The sequence below is a fragment of the Vanessa cardui genome, chromosome 11, assembly GCF_905220365.1.
Source record: "Vanessa cardui chromosome 11, ilVanCard2.1, whole genome shotgun sequence".
In the NCBI taxonomy this organism is placed as follows: domain Eukaryota; kingdom Metazoa; phylum Arthropoda; class Insecta; order Lepidoptera; family Nymphalidae; genus Vanessa; species Vanessa cardui.
In genome coordinates this window covers 12,780,339-12,802,597 of record NC_061133.1, presented here as the reverse complement: position 1 = coordinate 12,802,597, position 22,259 = coordinate 12,780,339, and the positions used below count along the sequence as shown (strand labels likewise).

General features: G+C 34.3%; 1 protein-coding gene across 1 annotated transcript in view; it reads left to right on the top strand.

Annotated features, from left to right (window-relative positions):
- The first annotated feature begins 1,916 nt into the window (after positions 1–1,916).
- The window catches only part of LOC124533754 (hemocytin), a 56,190-nt gene continuing 35,847 nt past the window's right edge, over positions 1,917–22,259 (top strand). Inside the window, exons 1-24 of the mRNA XM_047109237.1 lie at positions 1,917–2,122; positions 3,543–3,749; positions 4,860–4,906; positions 7,006–7,165; positions 7,711–7,934; positions 8,282–8,473; positions 8,555–8,595; positions 8,743–8,936; positions 9,341–9,495; positions 10,017–10,156; positions 10,707–10,869; positions 11,353–11,477; positions 12,728–12,794; positions 13,180–13,281; positions 13,737–13,862; positions 14,977–15,085; positions 15,481–15,676; positions 17,048–17,240; positions 17,558–17,646; positions 17,730–17,949; positions 18,530–18,700; positions 19,445–19,581; positions 19,960–20,078; positions 21,098–21,248. Of these exons, the coding sequence (XP_046965193.1) occupies positions 2,028–2,122; positions 3,543–3,749; positions 4,860–4,906; positions 7,006–7,165; positions 7,711–7,934; positions 8,282–8,473; positions 8,555–8,595; positions 8,743–8,936; positions 9,341–9,495; positions 10,017–10,156; positions 10,707–10,869; positions 11,353–11,477; positions 12,728–12,794; positions 13,180–13,281; positions 13,737–13,862; positions 14,977–15,085; positions 15,481–15,676; positions 17,048–17,240; positions 17,558–17,646; positions 17,730–17,949; positions 18,530–18,700; positions 19,445–19,581; positions 19,960–20,078; positions 21,098–21,248 (3,423 nt within the window). The 5' untranslated portion in view covers positions 1,917–2,027. The remainder of the gene's footprint in view (positions 2,123–3,542; positions 3,750–4,859; positions 4,907–7,005; positions 7,166–7,710; positions 7,935–8,281; positions 8,474–8,554; positions 8,596–8,742; positions 8,937–9,340; positions 9,496–10,016; positions 10,157–10,706; positions 10,870–11,352; positions 11,478–12,727; positions 12,795–13,179; positions 13,282–13,736; positions 13,863–14,976; positions 15,086–15,480; positions 15,677–17,047; positions 17,241–17,557; positions 17,647–17,729; positions 17,950–18,529; positions 18,701–19,444; positions 19,582–19,959; positions 20,079–21,097; positions 21,249–22,259) is intronic.

Here is a 22,259-nt window from a genome sequence, read left to right as displayed (position 1 = left end):
CTTCACAATTTGGGATTAAGTTTTCAGGTCTTGGTAAGCTTTTATTCATATTTTCTATATCAGTTCTTATACTAGAACTGTCATTATGATCATTGTTTAACGTGTTCTGTTTGATAATGCTTTTCATGAATAAAGTTAGTTTTTCGATAACCTGAAATTGTTTTAGTAAAATTATTTATTTGGTAAAAAAACGTTTACGATCAGTGATACGTTAATAACTAGTCATTACTTAGAGACTTAATTGAAAGTATTCATTTATCGTCAGCATGGTAGGTAAGTAAAAAAAAAGTGATTCGAAACATTTAAACAGATCATTATTCATTAAACAGATAAAGAGATTTACCTGTCGAGACCTAACGTCATCAATACATTTTAATTTATACGTTGCTATTTCTTCGATATACATTTGGGCGTCCTGCGCGGAAATCGGTTTATTTTTGTAGATATAGTCGTCCATCTTCAGACTAATTACCATCAGCCTCGTGGCTATTGCTTTCTTCTATAAAATAAACATAAATAGTTGATAAAATATTAGAGATAACCTTGCAGAAACACAACAAAAATAATACAAGTTTTTATTAAGATCAAACTGCTATGTTAGGGGGGGGGGTAATCTTACAACTTACCTACTATATTTCAAACCCGTCTGACTGTAACCAACTGAATTGATGATTAAGCTACATAAACGTGTGATTTTTACTAAAATGGTATGCGTTTTAGATTAAGTGAAAGTTAATTTCGAAACTTTCCTCAGAGAAAAGTTCGTGTAAAGCGTTATATATAATATAATAATAAAAATGGTAACAGCCTGTAAATTTCCTGCTGCGATAAGGTTCTCCCTTTCTCTTTGAAGGGAAGAGCTTGCGCGTTGGTGGATTCACGCGTGGCAGAATTTTGTTGAAATTAATAGCCAATATATAAAGCTAGCTACTAGCAAATTTAAATAAGTAAATAATTGTATGTATATAAACAAGTGAATAAAAAGTAATCTCTGTGTTATTCCAGATAATAATCTACCAATCTCTAAACCAAATCTTTCATTAAATTCTTTTAAACAGGTCTCGCATGATTGTGTAACTAAAATGGATGGATTCATTCAAATTCTCGCTTTTAAATAATAAGTTTAAAAACTAAAAGTCTCGCTCCGCATCTTGTACACATTTTATATTCACATAATAGTGGTTAAATAATTTAAATTACAAAAAGAACTCATTCATCTTCTAAATTAGGAAATATTTTAATTTAGGTATATAATAAATTATTCAAAATGTATTTCAGGATTCAATTTCAGAATCACTACCTTTCATTCGCCTTGTAAAGTAGTTTCGAATAATTAAATCCGAGAAATAAATTTTAGTAAGAAATAGTTATGATAGAGCTTGACCTTTTATTATTCTAAATAAACATGATAATAAAACAAATTAATATAAAATTACAAGAACTGATAACGTATTTAACTACTGATGTCAATAAAAACCCGACTGTAAAACGTATTTTTAGAACACGTCATAACTTAGTTTTTTGATCTGACTACTACTTCTAAATTAGTAACAAACAACTAATTTTAAATTTAAATTACTATTTTCAACAGAAAAGTCCAACCTCTTTCGTATTTTTATTTTTCCTCCGTTTTTTAAAAGGCATCTTAATTTAAATGTTGTATTGTTTAAATCATTCTTGAATTTTTAATCGTAAAATATTGTCAGTACGACAAATATTTTGGCGCCATTTGAGCTTCAATTTTTTTTAAAATTTAAAAGTGTATAAGGAAAATGGTATTCTGATACAAATAAAATTACGCGTTCTAATATAAACAGATAACATTAAATTTAACGAGAACTCTTCGCAAATCCTGCATTCGCAGATAATTTTCAGTTATCGGGAGGATTCAGTATATGAATTTCCTTTTTAAATGATAACAGATGCATTATAATTTAAACGTTAGGATTCAGTATAGCTTGTGATTTACAAGCTAACAATCGTTTCATTAATTTCATTAATGGGCTATATATGGATAATTAAATAAAATGAATTTATATACGAGTGTTTTTATATTATTGTTTGAGATATATATTTGTGAAGCTGGTTATGGTTATGGCTCAATACCTGCAGAACAATATGGGTAAGTATTTAACTTTTATTTTTAATCATATATTTTTTGGGCTGTTTGAGTTGATTCTTTATACTTTTTTCAGTAAAGAAACAGTGCAAAAAAAAACGAACATAAAATATAGCAATCAAGTTGTCACTAATAAGTAAAAATAAATTATTTTTAAAAGACATTAAACCTAAATTTAGAAATATTTAAGGTGGAATTTAATTAAGTTTATAATCATTATTTTTGTTAGTTTATTAATTATCTATGTACATCTTATACAGTCAAGCATATTAAACTATTATAAAAATATATTTATTATATAAAATAATGTGGTATATTCGTGACCATTTACCATCCGCTCCTCCGTCTTCGTCACACTTTGTATTTTTCCCTTTTTGCTTCATTGATTGTCAAATATCAACGATTCTAAATAAGTTTCATTTCAAAAGCAGTTACAATTACCGCAAGTTTGATTTGAAATGAGTGAATTATGATCTCCTTTTTCTGGAATAGTACATGGATATTTTTAATATAATAGTATTAAAAATAGTATTTCCAAATATTTTGTGTTTAAATTTTCCCTCAGAATGTCTTCTCTGCTGATGTAGATATTTATTACATATGTACTTACGTAATATTTTATCATATATATGGTATATGTACATTAAAATTTCAGTATTTTTAGAAGTTTTATAATAATTATAATATAATTATATATTAAAAGAATTATAAAATGTTAATGGTATACTAGGTCGATTAATTTTATTTCTCAAAATTATTTTTATAACAATAAATAGAATCAGATATAAAATTAAAATCAACGTGCTCGAGTCATTAATTCAGTATATAAAACGTTCTGTAATGCTGCGTTAATATGCTTTTCACAACTTAGCGAAGTTGTGAACAGTGCTTTTAAGTTATTATATCCCATTTTAATTTCCATTACTACCATACCAACTTAATGCAATTCATATACAGTAGTACTATGATCAGAAATGATTATGTCGACCTCATTTGCCATATTTTTCTTTTTTTTTTTAATTATGAACAAAGCTTACAACAAACGTCTATCATAAGGACAATTGTAATTAATTTTTTTTTTCTGTCTGTTCGATTAAGCCATTTCGGTTATGTAATTCATCCTTTACATTGCCCAATTGGATACATCAGAAATCGTAAAACTGTAGTGAAGGTGTCGATAGATAGATATGGGGATCAGAATCGAACCTGCGAATGATTTATTTCTATTCAACCAATATAAAATTGAGTTATTAAGGCTATGCTATGCTATACATATACATTATGTAGATACACTTTATTCGCTATTTTAAGGATTTTTAGACATGTTGTATGCCTGAAACCACACTATGTGAGAACACTTTTGCTTATAAGAAACGAATTATTGAAATTTGCAATAATTAACCTTATTTTATAATGTTAATAGGCAATCCGACGTCCAGGCGCCGGAGTATGTGCCGGCGTATTTGAAGAACCAAAAATTCACGAAAACGAACTATCCTAGGAAAACGTATTCGGGGAGGAAAACCATGTACACTGGCACGAAAACCGGCTACGGAGGCACGAAAACTGGTTACGGAGGTACGAAAACTGGCTTCGCTGAGAAGAGGACGTGGCATTCTTCAGGCACGGGGTAAGACTAAGAGAGAGAATAAATTAAAAAAAAAAATCTCAATTCTATTCTGGTTTAGGTTACATCTTTCAAACTTTTACTAGGACTTTGTGCAAGCCTGTTATAGTTAGATGCTGCTCAGTATTCTACCGCCAACCAGTAATGTTCAGGTTTGTCGTAGTCCCATGTGAAAGAAGATTAAGCCGATGTAACAGGCACAAAATATATCAGAGTTCCCAAGATTAGTGGGGCGTTGGCGATATTAAAAATGTTTGAAATTTCTTATGTCGCAAACAAATGTAGGTTAAAAATCTTACCATAAGGTGGTCTAACTGTCGCAATTTAAAAAAAAACTTGGTTTTCTACTTGAAAATTCAGTCACGTAAATTTAATTTTCATGTGGTTTATTTGTGTTAAATTCGACTAGTGCTCGGCGGTGAAGGAAAACGTCGTGAGAAATCTGACTTCAAAGCATTTGCTCAAATGGACCGGAGTTCTTAGGGCCCTGGATCATCTAGAAATTGTTATTTCAGTTCATTTGATAGCAAAAATACGATGTTTAATATAAACTATATTGCTGGGAATGAATGATGAAGAAGTTGTTACTTAATATGTGCATAAGTCTAATTATAAGTGATAAATGGCTTAATAATTTTTGCCCCTAAAAGGATTTACCCCCAATATTGAGTATATTAAAAAACCCTGTGAGTAAACCACTCAATTTAATGTGAGAGAACTCCCTTCCTTTCAAGGAAATTAATTTTAAAAATAGCAATCATATATCATCCCGGAATTCCACTGTGAGTTCCTAAACAATAAGATTTCATCCGAAACATAGTACATACGCCATTTTGGTTCTATATCTTAATACAATCACTAAATATCGAGAATACTCGAACTCTCGTCGCCGGCTTCGTTTGCGTTTTAAGGATAGGTCGTCAAATTTTGTGGTAGATTGTTTTTCTTAGAGGTTCAAGTTTCTTTCAAACCAAATTCGGTGCAGGGATTTGGTCGTGAAAGAAGAGCAAACAGACTGACATACAGTGTTACTTACGCATTTATGATGTAAGTAAAGATTACTTATAAAAAGTCAATTATAAAAAAAAATCAAAAATAATCCTTTTGTTACAGACCGACCTACCAGGACTTTTCCAACACCGCTAATCAAGGATACACGGGTATGTTTTCTCAATTTATCACCAATTTTGTAGATGGCACTAAGCACATATTGGCCTTTCAATGTTTGTAATAATCTTATAAGTGATTAAGCGTCGTATGTTAAAAGACGAGGCGAATAAAGAGAATCGTTGAAATCAGTTTTGCACTTTGAAAGTTCTTAAACACCAAATCCAAGTAGGAAACTTGGCGTTGTTGTAGATACTCCCATAATTTGGAAAATACGTAAAACCTTTGATCAGGGAATTAATATCTGTCATATTTTTTTTAAATAAAATGAAATAGGTATATGCTTTTAATTAGCTTTCATCATTATAATTTTATAAAAAAAAATAAGTCTATTATTATCGTTACTTGTATTTAATAATATTTATAAATATACGATTTTGCATGGTAACTGTAAATTACTGATTTAATATTGTTACCAGCGCAGATTAAGTAAATATCGAAAACAGCGGAAGTGGATTATGTTAAATAAATTTATTAATTGATAACAAATTTTAACTAACAAAAAAAATTAGGTATGAAATCTGTCTGGGAATCACCCAGTGTCGGAAATAAATCACTATCTACAATTACTGTGTAAAATTAAGTTTTGGGAAACCATAATACTTAAAAAACAAACATATGACCTTTTGAAATAACATCAGATGAAGTGTCCGTTAATTACAAAGATTTGTAGCGTAATGCAATTAGATGTTTCATTAAAATTTAAACCCTAAAATCTTAATTAAAATTGTCAAAAAATGTAAAGTGTAAAAAAGTATATTATGTATTATTGTATCGGTAGAAGGGCTGTGTGCAAGCTCGTCTGGGTAGTTCTTACCCACTCATTGTGTATTCTACCGCCAAGCAGCAGTATCCACTTTAGGCTCTTGAGCCTAAACTGGGTACTGTTGGATGGTACTGTTGGGACATAAGATCTTAGTTCCCAAGATTTAGGACGTAAGGAATGGTCAATATTTTTTACAGCGTCATGGTCTATGGGCATGGATGAACACTTACCAGCAGGTACCTTTGCCTATCTGCATATATCATAAAATAAAAAACAGAAAAAACAATATTTGAAAATAGAATAAAACCGTTTGTTTTTTTTAAATAATAATGCAACTAATCTACGTAAACAAATCATAACGTAACGTTTTTAATAACTTAACATATCAATGACATAACAACAGTAATCGTTGACCTTGTGAATTTATCAGTATTTTATTTATACATTTTAGTACTTAAATCAAATCCTAAAATAATTAGGTTTGCACAATCAGAGAGCGTGGGTGGAGCTATCAATGTTTGGACGGAAATTAAAAATACGCGACCAGAATTAAAATGACCCAAATGACATATTAATAGTAATAATAATTATTTATAATAAACAATTTAAGAATAGACTTTTAGGGCGTGTTTTAAAAAGGTTTTTTTTTTACATGAATAGGACTTAGAATTATCATAGATTATTATTAATCTAGTAAAATTATTTCGAAGTATTAGTCACTTGACAATTTTTTCGCATTTGCAAGTAAATTATTAAACATGTATAAGTAGTACATACGTATAATACCTTTTGTTTTAAATTAAATCAAAGTAGTCTTGCTTAAAAGAGAAGCTTCGCTTGTTCTATAGAGTTTCTGTAATGAATGCATATACCTACTGGTTATTAAGGATAACTAAAGAAAAGATGATTAGTAAGACAAGTCAATTCAGATTTAGAATCAGAATGAAAAAGCGGTTAACTAACCGGCTATACTACGTGTGTAAGTTGACTTACACACGCTTGGTCCACTCAATATCATTATGTTTTCCTTCGATATTTTTAATTGATTCAAACGTATATTCTTCAGCAGTAATACTTCGTAGTGTTCTTTTACAAACACATGGAAGATAACATCTTTATTTGCAAGGTTAGTGCATTGGCAATATAAGGGGTGATTTCTTACAAGACAATGCCTTGGCAGGGGTGACCACAGTATGTGTCCCCTTGCCAGTCTACCTACCGAATACAATTTTTTTTTGTTAATATTTTCCTAATTTAACTGCGCAACGTTATCATGACTTATTATGTTTATGATTCTTATAATATTTCATCGATTTTTTTCTGTAGGTCTTTGTGACATCGAGTGCAAGAATAATGGCATCTGCGTTGATAGAAACGAGTGCGTATGTCCACCAAACTTCCACGGAAAATACTGCGAGTTTGAGAAGAAAGCCTGCCTCGTCTATCCCCCCTTGCCAATGAACTCGGAGAGAAAATGCTCGTCTGAGTAAGTTCATAAAAATAACAAAAATCTATTCATCTATTCACTCAGCCTTTATATCGATGAAAATGTCTTAGGTGTCTCCAAGAAGTCTTTACTCTGTCCAACACTTCTTACGCGACTAATAATAAATAATAATTAGACCGTTAAATAGGAATATTAGTAATCATATCAAAGATACGTCGGTAGTATTCTTCCTAAAAAATATATTTATCTATTAAATTATAGAGGGATAATTATTTATTATTACTATTAATTATAGGAAAGGTAAAATATTGAGTGTGTAATTATCACAATAAGTCTTGAACATACATTAAAGATATAATATAACTGAACTTATAATTATAAAAGCACTCAGATTGAAACCTCCACACATAGACTTATCAATCAGATGAATACAATTTGTACCAAGAAAGAAAACAAACTTACTTATTTTTTATGATATAATTATGACCTTATTGGTATGATAGTATTTCAAATGACTTCTGGCGATATATTTTGGATTATATGATATATGATTAGGATATATGATTATATTGTGAATTCAACAGACACTGCACAATAACGTGCATAGAAGGTCACAAATTTATCGATGGATCGACGATAGCGAACATGCGCTGCGTTGAAGGCGAATGGAGACCAACAAGAGCTGATCTTACTTCGATACCAGATTGCCAGCCAGAGTGCAATCCTCCGTGTTTGAATGGCGGAGTGTGCTTGTCAGTGAATACGTGCCAGTGTCCTGCGGACTACAGAGGTCCACAGTGCCAATATTGTAAGTGAATTGTTTGTTTTATGTTACATTATGAAACGGAAGGTGGGCCAGGACAGCGACAGATTTGTTGTATTGTTATAAACACTATTTCTTAAACATGCATAGTTACCACCTTACTCAAATTCAGCAATTATTATACAAAATTCAAATCACATTTAATGTTAGTAGTTGTATAAATCTTATCACGAAATTAAATATTATTCTAACATAATTTAAATAAATTTGAAATAAATATCAGGTGTTCGTAGCGTTGAGCTCAACAATCAACAAAATAGTTCAACATAATGTGTGAAAAACCGTAAATACTAAGTTTGGTGGTTACAATACATCCTCTTAATCAATCTCAGCCGCCAGTGTTTGCGACGTCCGGAAGTTGGCGTTCAACGGCGGCTACAACTGCTTCGGGGACAGCGAAAAGTTTTCGTGCAAGTTGAATTGTCCAACCGGAGCATCGTTCAGCACGCCGGCTGTGGAACTGTACACTTGCCTCTACTCAACTGGAGTCTTCGAACCGCAGCCCATACCGCACTGCGTGTTTAGTGAGTTCAGATCTAATTGCTTGAGTTTTCTCTAATTGGAAAACATAGTACAGTTTAGTTCATTCTTTCGTCTCCTTTCAGATGAAGTTATCGTGATCACGCCTTCAAATCATCGAGTAATTGTAAGTGGAATATTATTAAAATACCAAAAGTTCTCTTGTTCTATCTTCGATTTTTTCAAGTTTAATTCTTACGGAACCCTTGGTAGATCAATAAAGATTCAGACATGGGCGTTATTATTAAATTCTAATTTTTAACTTTCGTTCCAGCCGCCTCTATCTCAAGTACATTCACCGAATTCTTCAAACACTGCCCCTTATGAGATAACGACTCAACGTACAGGAAAATACGGCGGTTACAACAACCCTGTAACTATTGTAGTGCAAGACTTTACTCCCAAAGGTGGCAGTTGCTTGACCTGGGCTGGTGTCCACTATAAGACATTCGATGGGAAAATATACAGGTATAATGATTCCTTCGCTATTACATTTAACGATATTCATCATTCAAAGCATTCCAAATTTGAATTTAAGAAGTAGTATATATATTTCGTTTACTAGCTCGATCGGTGTTATCGGTAGATAAAATAATATCTGTCTGGGTAAGTATCCCATCCTCACTTGCTACCGAGCTCTTGTAGCTTTCAAACAGCAATACTTAATATTATTGTATTCCGGTTTGAAGGGTGAGTGAGCCAGTGTAACGTCCATTACATCTTGACACCCAAAGTTGGTATAGTCTTGCGATGTAAGGAATGCTTTATATTTCGTTGTGGAGACCACTTACCAAAAGATGGGCAATTTGCTCGGACTACCTATATCGTATATCTCTGTGTTCCTAATTAAATAAATCATCCCTTACCACCAGTTTCCAATCGCCGTGCAAGCACATTCTGGTCCGGGATAGCACAGAGCACAAATACACGATAGCCATCAGACACCCGCAGTGCGAGAGACAAGGATACTGTCCCTCAGAGATCATCATCTATTTGGAGGAGAAGATGTATTCACTCAGTGTTGCAGGTAAGGATTGGCATTCGCTTGCATTGGGAAATACGTAGATAGGGTTGTTATTTTGCATAGACACTTGACTCTCAGACCTTGCGGTAGATGACTGAAGAAAGTATCTGCTTTAGATATTGAGAATGGATGTCGTAGTAGAAATCAGGTAAGGACGTCGTTATGTTACTGGCTACCTTATGTAACATAGAAAGTAGCATAAAATGACAAAACCTTTTGAGTTTTTAGAAGATCGAATTGTGCAAGTCATAAATTGGAATTTTGCGAACTATAACGCTAAAATTCCTTATAAAATCTTTATTTAATATTTTGTACAAAAATATCTTGTAAATGCTGTCATCCGTTGAGGAGTTCCTCCGCCTGGAGCCATCATTACTGAGCGGACAGCCTTTATTATAATTAAATCTGTAGGATAATTCGAAGGAGTTCTAATTCAATTTACAATGTTTGATTCACAAGCAAATTTTGAGAATTTAATACAATATTAGATTGTAAAAATAATGAAAGTTATATCAATATCACAGAAGATGGATCAGTGGTATTCCGGAACAGCAAACGCATGATTCCGATGCCCGCCTTCCTGCCCGGCATCAGGGTCTCGATGCCCAGTGACCAAGTCTTCGTCAACCTGGATGTTGGTGTTACACTCAAATGGGATACTAATGTAAGTATTCCGTAACTTATTCCAATCAGAGAAGCGTAATAAACTTTGGATTTACGTTTTTACGCGATTTGCTACTAGTGTATATTGTATGTTATATTGTACACTACTAACAATAGTTTTTGGTTAATATATTCCATGTAAAAGTACAATAGAGCGCCAATCAAACAGATGGTAACATAAAAAAATTAAAAATTTGGGCTTAGTAAATTTGATTAGTTTTGTTTTGCTGTAACTTAATAATTTGTATTTAAGTCAGTGTTATTGTAGCACTGTGTTTGTTATACTCAATAAAGTTTGTCGTTTTTTCTTTATTATAGTCTATATCCGTATATCACAAATATATTATTTATTCTCTCATGAAATATCTCATGAATTCGTTGTCAAATGTTGTTTATTTTACTTTTGCACTTTTGTGGTTGGAATACACCGTACATTATAATGAACCTCGTACTTAATTATATTGTCCAGTAAGAAAATTTAAGAATCGAATAACTTAATTTACAAAAACCGTCTTTGTCATAATGTCGTTATTTTGCCTTCCTAATTCTAGGATCTAGTGATAATCGAAGGATCAGTTCTGTTGTGGAACAAAACGGAAGGTCTTTGCGGCACCCTCGATGGTAATCCAGAAAACGATATGACAACAAAGGAAGGAAATGTTGCGCAAACTAAATCTGTTATGATTGCGTCGTGGGAGTTAAACAAGATTGGCGGTACGTAAAAGCTAATTTCGTAATGTGTTTACATGACCAAAATATTTCATATTATTTGAAATAATCTGTCATTTCTGTATTTGTTTATTTCTGTACCTGGTGTAGCTTTAGACGGTAGATATACTGATATACCTACATTTAAAAAATCTACCATTTGTCAGATAAAGATTTGATTGTATCTTCTTCGTTTCTTTCCCAGATTATTAAAAATAAAAAACAGATAGATACGTAATAATAATAATAAAATAGATATTATTAGCTTACTTCACTATAATATTTCGGCATGTTCCATTTGTCTTTTATTATTACGCAAATATTACAATTCTTAATGTATAATTTAATAATTAAATTTGAATTTAGAACAAGCATTGTCATCGTTTTAAGAAGTTTGACTATAAATCAACCTCCTTACTACCATTATATAAATCAATGTGATTTGTGTATTTTCTTAGCTTCTATGCTCTAACTGATGGGTATTTGCAGACATATGTGACAGCAGTCCGACCGACGTGAGCGCCTGCAACTCCAAGTCCAACGCGGACATGAAGAACGCTCTTAGATTCTGCAGCAGTGTCTTCAGCAAGGATAAGTTCAGGAAGTGTTCCAAGGTACAGTTGTTTTAGCCTTTCTCTCCATGTATCTACTGGTTAGACTTCATCCATTCTGGTGCTTTAGGGCTTTCGACAAAATGGTCCTGTCGGAGTAAAAACTGTTGTTGGAGGATTAGGTCCTACCTTACCATAAGTTTGGATGGTTTTAACACATATAGTAAGAGATAGTGTTGCCAGTTACAAGGCATCGAGGACTCGGCTACCTTACCTTAGTTCACGGAATCCTAGTATGGTGGTGGTAAGCGTTCGACGGGGAAGCAAAAATTTAGCAAAAATATATCTAGCACTCGCCAATTCTATATAACCTTTCCGACATTGTATCCACCTTTATTCTCAACTTCAATTATTTTTAATAGAGAAGTTTCAAGTAAAGTTGGACACAGATTATGTACCAATAACTACCACCAGCTAACATGATCCCAAGCTAATATGTTTTATACACTGTACACGTACGCCAAAAAACATTCAGCCATATCAAACTCAGCGGCTCATTGACTATAGCGCTCGTCGTTTGTGCTTTCTCAGCGTTTAAAAGGTTTTGAGAGCTGTTCTTATAAATGCCACAATGTATGTATGTGGTGTATTCTAAAGAGTAATGGATTGTTATATGTGATATTTTTGATTTAAATAGAAATAGTGGCAAATATGAATACCATAGTTTTAAAGCAAATATTATTTGTATAATGTGTATTATCTCTCTGAGAAGTTACCTCATACTACCACTTATAGCGACTCATAACTACCGCCAAATAATAAGTAATATTGTGGTCTGATTTGACTGGTTAATGAGGCAGTTTATCTACAAACATTAGTTCTCAAAGTTATTTGCACGTTACTGCTGTAAGAGCTCAAAATAAAAAAAGAAACTGCCTTAAATATTCTACTGCTGAGAAAACGTCTGGTATTAAGATTATCACAACACGCTGATTCGACATAGTTTGGATGTGTAATGTACAAGGTTATTGGTAATTCGACGTAACTCGTTAGAAGATGTTAGGTTAGGTAAAAAACGTGATAACTCAAAAATGGTTCACCCATTTTTGAGTTATCACGTTTTTTACCTTTTTTCAAAATAAGTCCAAAATGCAAATTCAATAATTTATTTTAAAAGGTATCAATTTAAATCTATGTATTCTTCTAATTTATAAAACCGATTAAACACAAGTGTGGCATGCAAGTTTTCAACACGCGGTGTATAAATATTATTATGTTTTTGCATTTTAATTATATCTCAAATTTATTCGTAGGTTATGGATGTGTCGCAACTGCTGGAAGTCTGTCAATGGGACTACTGCGCTTGCACTACGAGCCTAAGTCAGTATCAATAATAGTTTTATTCTTATTTTAGTATGTGTCTTATTTTAATGTTGCTAGATCACTAATCTTGAATGGATTGAATATTATTTTAAATTTAACATCATAATTTTTATTAATAACAATTGATACAAAATAAAGTAATAATATTAGCTCTAGGGTTTGTCCCATTGTTGGGTTAAGGCTTTCTCTGCTCTTAAGGTGTTTTACAACTGAACCACCGTGCTGCTCTAATGCGTGTTGCGTAGCTGAGATATGAAGGTTTCCTCACGATATTTCCTTAATCACTGATAGTGACATGATTTTCGAATTCAATGTTAGCGTTCTATAACTAGCACTTTACTTTACTTAGATTGTCAGACCTTATTAATCGTATATCTCGTAGGTCCCGAGGAGTGCGCCTGCAGGACCGTGTCGGTGTACGCTAAGGAGTGTTTGAGACATGGCGTCGAGGAAATGAGAGCCTGGCGGGATTCTGACACTTGCCGTGAGTTGACTTAAATGTTTTTTTGTTACTAAAAACAAATTCTGTTGTTAATAACTGTACTCAGTGTTGTTGTGTTCCAGTTTGAAGGGTGAGTGAGCCAGTGTAACTACAGGCACAAGGGACATAATATTTTAGTTCCCAAGGTTGGTTGCGCATTGACGATTTAAGGAATAGTTAATATTTCTTACACTGACCACTTACCATCGGGTGACCCATATGCTCGTCCGTCAACCAATACCATAAAAAAGTGTTTTTTTCTGAAGGTCATCAAAATCCGAAGTAACCATTTCAAAGCAATATAAGTTGAGGTTATTGCACGTGCTTTATTCATTTTGATTAAATATTGTCATTAAACACCAGTTTGATTATCAAAAGCTAAAACTAGTTTAATATTGTTGTTCAATTATGTTACATAATAAGACCATATAAAGCTCTAATTTAATTATTCAATGCAGCGATGAAGTGTCCTGAGGGTAAGATCTACAAGGCGTGTGGATCAGACACGCAGCCTAGCTGCTCCTTGCCCGAGGTTACACCCAAGGATAACGCGACCTGTGTGGAAGGATGCTTCTGTCCTGAAGGTATGTGAACTAACGAACAAAGCCTCAACAGCCAATTTCAAAGACTATGTCATAATAATATCCGTTATTTTTAATTATTTGCTATAAATGTGTGTTTGTGGTGTATATTTATTTAGGTGGTATGTAACAAATTTGTCAACAATAGTTCATTAAATTGAACTAAATTAATTGTGTAAACTTTATCAAATAAATAAAAGTAGGTACTTCATAATATCCAATTGAACGTCAAATTAAAAAAATATGTCAACAATACAAGTGTTATATATAATAAGATTGTATTGATTCTAAGTCAAATAAACGATAAAATGAAACGAATTATAAATAACACATTTGATAGTAACATTTTTCCAATATTGATTTATATTTTGTTCTGAAATATATTTTAAGTTAGCCCCTAGACTTTTTTTGGCTTGCTAAAGAATTTGACGCCCGTACAAAACGATATTTTTAAATATATAGAGTACTAGTAGTAGTAGTAGTAATAAAATTCCGCAGAAATTTTTAACTTTGCCGTTTCGTAAATTCAAATCGTTTGTAAAAAATATATTGGTAGAAAAACCTTAGTATTCGATACAAGATTTTATAGATGATAAAAAAGCGTGGAGTTAATACCTGTTGACTTCCAAGCAGGATATATTAATTATTTAATTTAAATAATTGTATTTAACTAACATAACTCTGTATTTTTAAATGTTAAAAAAGAGTAACTACTGAGTTTCTTGCCGGTTCTTCTCGGTAGAATCTACTTTCCAAAACGGTGGTAGCTTCACTTGTAAAATGTGCAAATGTGTCAAAAGTGCTTGTGAAAGCCTACTTGTATAAAATTTATTTTGATTTGATTTGATTTGACATATTATTAGTAGATTTATAAATATTATTATTATTCTTGAATCCGATTTTACTTACGATGTTTACAACATATTTCGTGAAGATTGAAGACATCATCATGGAGTGGAGGCGTCTTTATCTATTTGCCTGAAGTTTGTAAAAGAGCGGTCGGCTCTGCAGAATTGTCAAATTCTTTTTGTCTTACACCACCTTTATAATTTAACTTAGTATTAATTAATTAGTAGTAATTCTTTTTTAGCTTTAACCCAAAAATATGCTCATTTAGGACTTCTTCTGGAGAGCGGTCGCTGTGTGCCGAAGAGCGAGTGTCCGTGCCGAGTGAGGAACCAGGGCTTCCCGCCTGGAACCGTCATACCCAAAGGCTGTAACACCTGGTACTTCATCTTATCATGCAATTGAATATATTTTTAGCACAATTAAATATAACATTAAGAATATTAACAACATTGAGAGTCGAGATGGCCCAGTGGTCGGCATCATAACCGATGATTGCGGGTTCATACCCAAGCACCACTGAATATTCATGTGCTTAATTTGTGTTTATTATTCATCTCGTGTTCGGCGGTGAAAGAAAACATCGTGAGGAAATCTGCATGTATCTAATTTCATAGAAATTCTGCCACACATGTATTCCAATCCGCATTTGAACAGCGTGGTAGAATATGTTCCAAACCTTTTCCTCAAAGAGAGTGGAGGCCTTAGTCCAGCAGTGGGAAATTTACAGGCTGTTGATGTTGATAAACTAACTTGAGAAATTAATCCTTTTTAGTAAATGCGAAGCTGGTGAATGGACTTGCACCCAAGTACCTTGCGGTGCTCGCTGCGGTGCAGTGGGTGATCCTCATTACACCACGTTCGACGGTCTGCGGTACAACTTTATGGGCCACTGCACTTACACGCTGATGAAGTCTCAAAACATAACGATCGACGTCGAGAATGTCGCTTGTTCTGGAGCCATCACCGAGGTACGAATGGATTTATTTTACATAATATCTTGTGTACCTGCCTCAGATATTTAATCTAAATTACCGTTTAGATTTCTGAATCAATTAGAAATGCTATATCAATATGCATATATATAAATAAATAAATATAGATTGGACAACATGACATACAATACTCTGATCCCAATGTAAGTAGTTATAAAGCACTTGTGTTGTGGAAAATCAGAAGTAGCAACTGTACCATTAACACCCAGATGCAAGACACGTAGAAAACTAATGAATTTTCTACATCGACTCGGCCGGGAATCGAACCCGGAACCTTGGAGTGGCGTACCCATGAAAACCGGTGTACACACTACTCGACCACGGAGGTCGACAAGGAGTACAATGGTTTACTACCATTGTACTCCTGATTTTCCACAACACAAGTGCTTTAACTACATACATTGGGATCAGAGTAATGTATGTGATGTTGTTTCTTTGTATGTTCATTTGTATGGATGTTCATAGTATATATACATATGTATAGTACGACACAACTTAGATGTACCATCGGCAAATTTAATGAAACCGATTACTGCTGATTTACACAACCAATAGAAAAAGCTCCCTATCGCGCCATTCGACGCTCTTCGTCGCTATAGATTCTCCCGTCATTTCAACCCAAGAAAACAAGTGCATGTAAATCGACATGTTAAATTGATGAATATATCAGGTCAAATGATATTACAAATTATTACGTTTGTGTAAAGATCATATTCACATAAAAAATAAATATTGATGATTTGGGATAGCGTACTTAATTCGGATGTGATCGGTTTTACGCAGTTTTCCGATGCTACGTCTAAGTTGTGTCGTACTATACCCATTATATTGGAAATGAAAAAATCTCAATATTTTTCATAATTTTTTTGGTATCAAAGAGGCTATTTGATTGGTTTTTATAATCCGTTTTATATTATTTAGTAGAGGTTAAAGAACCCAGTAAAGGTTTAGTTTTTTATTTCTAGTACATATTTGCCGAAAAATATCATATTAAAAATTCCATATTTAAATAACGCGCGAAAACGCTACTTGGACAATGTGGCGCTGCATGGGGTCGGTGACGTCACTTTGCTGTATTTTAATCTATGGTACATATTGTAGAAAAGCAAAGTTTACAAGAAAGTGACTTCATCATAAGCCCGGCCAATCAGAAGCGTTTTGTGTCACGTGACAAACGTTTGAAAAAATGCATTTTTATTCATTGTTTTTTGAATAAATTAAGTATTATTTTCAAGGTTTTGTAGTAAATAACCATTTTTAAACTCATAATATACACTGATTACAATAATTAACAATTTATTTTTCGCATTGTCAAATAGCCTATTTACTACCATTGCATTTCCCCAGGCAATGAACTTAGCTCCTTATAAAGGCGAGGGCAAACCTTCTTGCACGAAAGCCGTGAACCTCGAATACAACGGAGCAAACATCCACCTCAAACAAGGAGGGTTCATACTTGTGAACGGGAAGGAAATCAACTCGCTGCCCGTTAATGTTGGAGACATCAGGATTCGCGCTGCGTCTTCTCTCTTCATTATAAGTAAGTCATTTGATAAATGAAAAAGACTTACATTTTTCCTATGTTCATATTTGGATTTTTGGTTCTAGTTCAACAGAATCTTTTATCGTTACATAAAGATTAAATCCTTGTTTACTAAAAAAACTTATTCTGTATACAAATATATATGTAAATGTGAAAAAAAACTCAATTTTTTTAAATTTTGGTTAATATAATAATTATTCATCAAACATTTGAAGATAGATAGTACTTAACTGATCCCTTCTTAAGAGTGGCAGAGTGATTTTAAGGTTTTAAGGATTTGTGACAAAGATATGTAATATAAACTTAACTTTCAGTTCAACTGCCAATCAAGGTTGATCTTTGGTGGGATGGGAACACGAGGGTATTTGTGGATGTCCCGCCCTCGTTCCACGAACAAACGCAGGTAAAGTCTAAAAACAAAAAATAACAATAGATTCAATCATTCTAATATTATAAAATTATCATTAACGACTTTTATATTTTTAGGGTCTTTGCGGAACTTTCAATTTGAACCAAAAAGATGACTTCTTGACCCCCGAAGGTGATGTTGAGCAATCAGCTCTGGCATTCGCCAATAAGTGGAAAACGAGGGAGTTCTGTGACGATGTCATCACCAAAGAACCAGACCACCCGTGTAAGGCTAACATCGAGAACAAGGAATCTGCTGAGAAGTATTGCAGCAAGTTGAAGAGCAAGTTGTTCGAATGTAAGTCTGGATATATTTTTAGTACTAAGTAAGAGTAACAGCTTGTTTATCCCTATTGGTCGGCAAAAGCTTCCTCTAGTTAAACTACTCGTGTGCGGTTCGATTCGATTAACAAGTGGCAACTTCTCTTCCGACACATGTGACATTGCTTATGATGGTTTCCTTCACGACCAAGCACAAAATAAATACTTCAACATTATACCTTTGGTGAAAAGTGATTTATTTAAAAAATAAATTGATAGTTATTTATTTGAGTATTGAATTCATTTGTTTTTGTGCATCCACAATTGACGACCTCCATGTTCGAGTGGTGTGTACACCGTTTTTCATGGGTACGCCACTCTGAGGTCCCGGGTTCGATTCCCGGTCGAGTCGATGTAGATTACCATTAGGTTTCTATGTTGTCTTGGGTCTGGGTGTTTGTGATACCGTCGTAACTTCTGATTTCCATAACACAAGTGCTTCAGCTACTTACATTGGGATCAGAGTAATGTATGTGATGTTGTCTCATATTTATTTATTTATCTTTATTATTGTGTAGAAAATATATTACAATTTTTGAATGCATATTGACCTGCAGCGTGCCACTGGTTCGTGGACGTGCAGCCGTACTACGAGGACTGCCTGTACGACATGTGCGCGTGCGCGGGCGACGCGTCGCGCTGCCTGTGCCCCATCCTCGGCGACTACGCGACCGCGTGCGCGCGCAGCGGCGCCGTCGTGCACTGGCGCTACAGCGTCGCCGAGTGCGGTCAGTGCTGACGTCACTTACCTTGCCTTTTCATCAGCTACTGTTTGTCAACTGTTTGTCAGGATTGGTCGTCAAGTCTTTGATACCCAATTTCGGCAATTTGGATTCAGTATTTTGACCATGAAACGGCAGACAAGCAGAGTTAATTTGTCATTTACAACAACAGCCTGTAAATTCCCACTGCTGGGCTAAAGGCCTCCTCTCCCTTTGAGGAGAAGGTTTGGAACATATTCCACCACGCTGTTCCAATGCGGATTGGTGGAATACACATGTGACAGAATTTCTATGAAATTTGTCACACGCAGGTTTCCTCACGATGTTTTCCTTCACCGCTGAGCACGAGATGAATTCATGCATGAATGCATCGGTTAAGATGCACATTTTCTAACCACTGGGCCATCTCGACTCATTTGTCATTTATAATCTTGGTATTATATTTTGTTTATCAAATGATATGCCTTTTCAATCAAATAGTTTTTAAAAATTAAGCAATTTAGTTACTAAGTGACAAAAGTGACCAAAAATATATATATATCAACAAGAATTTTAAATTAAAATCCTATTCGCAAATAGATTACTAAACATGTTTAATTTTCTTATTAATTGTAATTCCACAGAGTTGCAATGCTGCGGAGTGACAAAAGTGACCAAAAAATATATGTCAGCAAGAATTTTAAATTAGCATCCTATTCGCAAATAGATTACTAAATCTGTTTAATGTTTTTGTAAATTGGAACTCCACAGAGTTGCAATGCAGCGGTGGTCAGGAATACACGGTATGCGCAGACAGTTGCCTGCGCACGTGCACAGACGTGGCGCTGGCGGGCGGCGGCGCGTGCAAGCCGTCGTGCGTGGAGGGATGCGCGTGCCCCGTGGGGCAGGTGCGTGCACACACCATACAGAACACTTGATACATTTATGTTTTATCTTATTGATTCTTATTTAAAGACATATCAGTGGAATATTTATTGTGGAACACGGAAGAGAGCTACAAATCGTTTAGTTTTTTATTTATATTATTTTTATTTATTTTAATACTTTATTGCACACACAATGATAGGACATACAAATAAAAAGAACAATTACAACAAAGACAAGAAAATAAGAGCGTGCAAAGGCGATCTTATTGGTAAAGCAATCAGTTTTTTTGTATTTACTAAAGACAAACTTCTCTCTTAGGTTTAGTTTATGGAGATTACTTAACGAAATTGTATTCACATTTTAATGGTTGATGTCTACAGTGATTTCGTCTTATTCAGGTACTAGACAATAACAACGTGTGCGTGCCCATTGCTCTGTGTCCGTGCTACCACAAGGGAATGGAATTCAAACCTGGATATAAAGAAGTGCGTGCTGGCAAGCGGGAACGTGATTTATGGTAAATGATACTAAAATTATATAGATCCAAGATGGCCCAGTGGATAGAACGTGTATATCTTAACCGATGATTGCGGGTTCCAACCCAGGCTCAATTTGTGTTTATAATTCATCTCAAAGGAGAACATCGTGAGTAAACTCCATGTGTTAATTTTTACGAAACTCTGCCGCGTGTGAATCCACATACCCGCATTTTAACAGCGTGATGATTTGCTCCTAACCTTCTTCACAAAAGGAAGAGAAGGGCTTAGCCCAGCAGTGGGAAGTTTACAGGCTCTAACTGTCATTATCATTATTACAACTTCAGAAAAAATCTGATATGCTTGACTTTTGACGTTAATATAATAACAGTGAGGATATGGTTATCCTCAGACAAAAACGGCCTTTTATATAATAAAAATAGTATACTGTAATTAATGAGCTTTGTGCTAGCTCATTATACATACCATCGCAAAACAACAATACGTAGTATTTTTGTCTTACGGTTAAAAAAGCTGAGTGAGCCAGTGTAACTTGATACACAAGGGACATAACATCTTAGCTCCCAAGGCTGACGTAAGGAATGGTTAATGTTTATTTTACCAATGACCACTTGTCATCACGTGTCCCATTTTCGGACACACCTACCCTTAAAAAAAATATTGAAAATATTATTAAGTATTTTACATTAAATTAAAATGATATATTTAATACACCTCGACGACCTCCGTGGTTGAGTGGTGTGTACACCGGTTTTCATGGGTACGCCACTCCGAAGTCCCGGGTTCGATTCCCGGCCGATTTAATGTAGATTATCATTAGTTTTCTATGTTGTCTTGAGTCTGGGTGTTTGTGGTACCGTCGTTACTTCTGATTTCCATAACACAAGTGCTTTAGTTACTTACATTGGGATCAAAGTAATTTATGTGATGTTGTTTCATATTATTATTATTATTAATACATGGGTATAAAAGGCGATGTGCCTGCAAGTAATCGAACTAGGAATATACAATGAAACTATCATATCATGAAATATCGTAGTACTTGCGTGGGCGCCCGCTGGGACTGCGCGCCGGCCAGCGAGGAGCAGATACAGAACTACCCGCCGGCCGAGGACCTGCGCAGCGCCTGCAGCGCCGCCAACCACATGGAGTTCACCACCTGCGAGACCAAGGAGCCGCTCACCTGCAAGGTCAGTTTCAGTTTTCAGTTTTCCAAATTCTTGCAACATTTGCTTTGTAATATACTTTTTTTGGTATGTACACTAGAATAAAGGCTATTACACTTAGATAAGGAATAAGGAATAGCGGAATCCAGCAATGGCAGCATCGTTGATCAAATCATAATTCAAAAATAAGGAATAACAAATAAAATATAAGAATAAAAGGCTATCTTGGTGGTAGGGCTATGTGCAAGCCCGTCTGGGTAGGTACCACCCACTCATCAATTATTCTACCGCTAAATAACAGTACTCAGTATTGTTGTGTTCCGGTCTGAAGGGTGAGTGAGCCAGTGTAACCGCGGGCACAAGGGACATAACATCTGAGTTCCCAAGGTTGGTGGTGCATTGACGATGTAAGGAATAGTTATATTTCTTACAGTGTCATTGTCTATGGGCGATGGTGACCACTTACCATCAGGTGGCCCATATGCTCGTCCGCCAACCTATACCAAAAAAAAAATTAAAAACAAAAAAAAGAAAATTCCGTCGCGGTGGGAATTTGTTTCTTATTTCTTATAGCCAGCCAATCGCAGGGCAATTGTTTAACGAAATGTCGTAAAACTAACAGCAGCGCGTAACTAGTATCAGGTATTCAACCGTTGTGATTGGTTGAATATTGTAACCTATCGCCTATTGTGTTTCGGTTACTGTGCTATTTCTTATTCCTTGTTTGTTATTCCTTATTTAATTATTCATGTAAACAGGTCACAATATAATTTGTCCTTATTTTGGGATAGAGGAAGCTTAAATTGGTAAAAATATTAATTATATATTCAGTTATTACTAAATCTAATCCAAAACAACCTAGGAACGATAACTTATTGGTACACTACCAAGATCCATTTAAATTGCTTAATCATATAAATCTGCTATGAAAATGTGTATTTTTTTTAAGTTAATTTATTTGAAGGAAACCTTTATGCTACGTCCATACCCTTGCTAAGCCATTCGGCAATTCACATGAAAGTTGGCCAATAATCT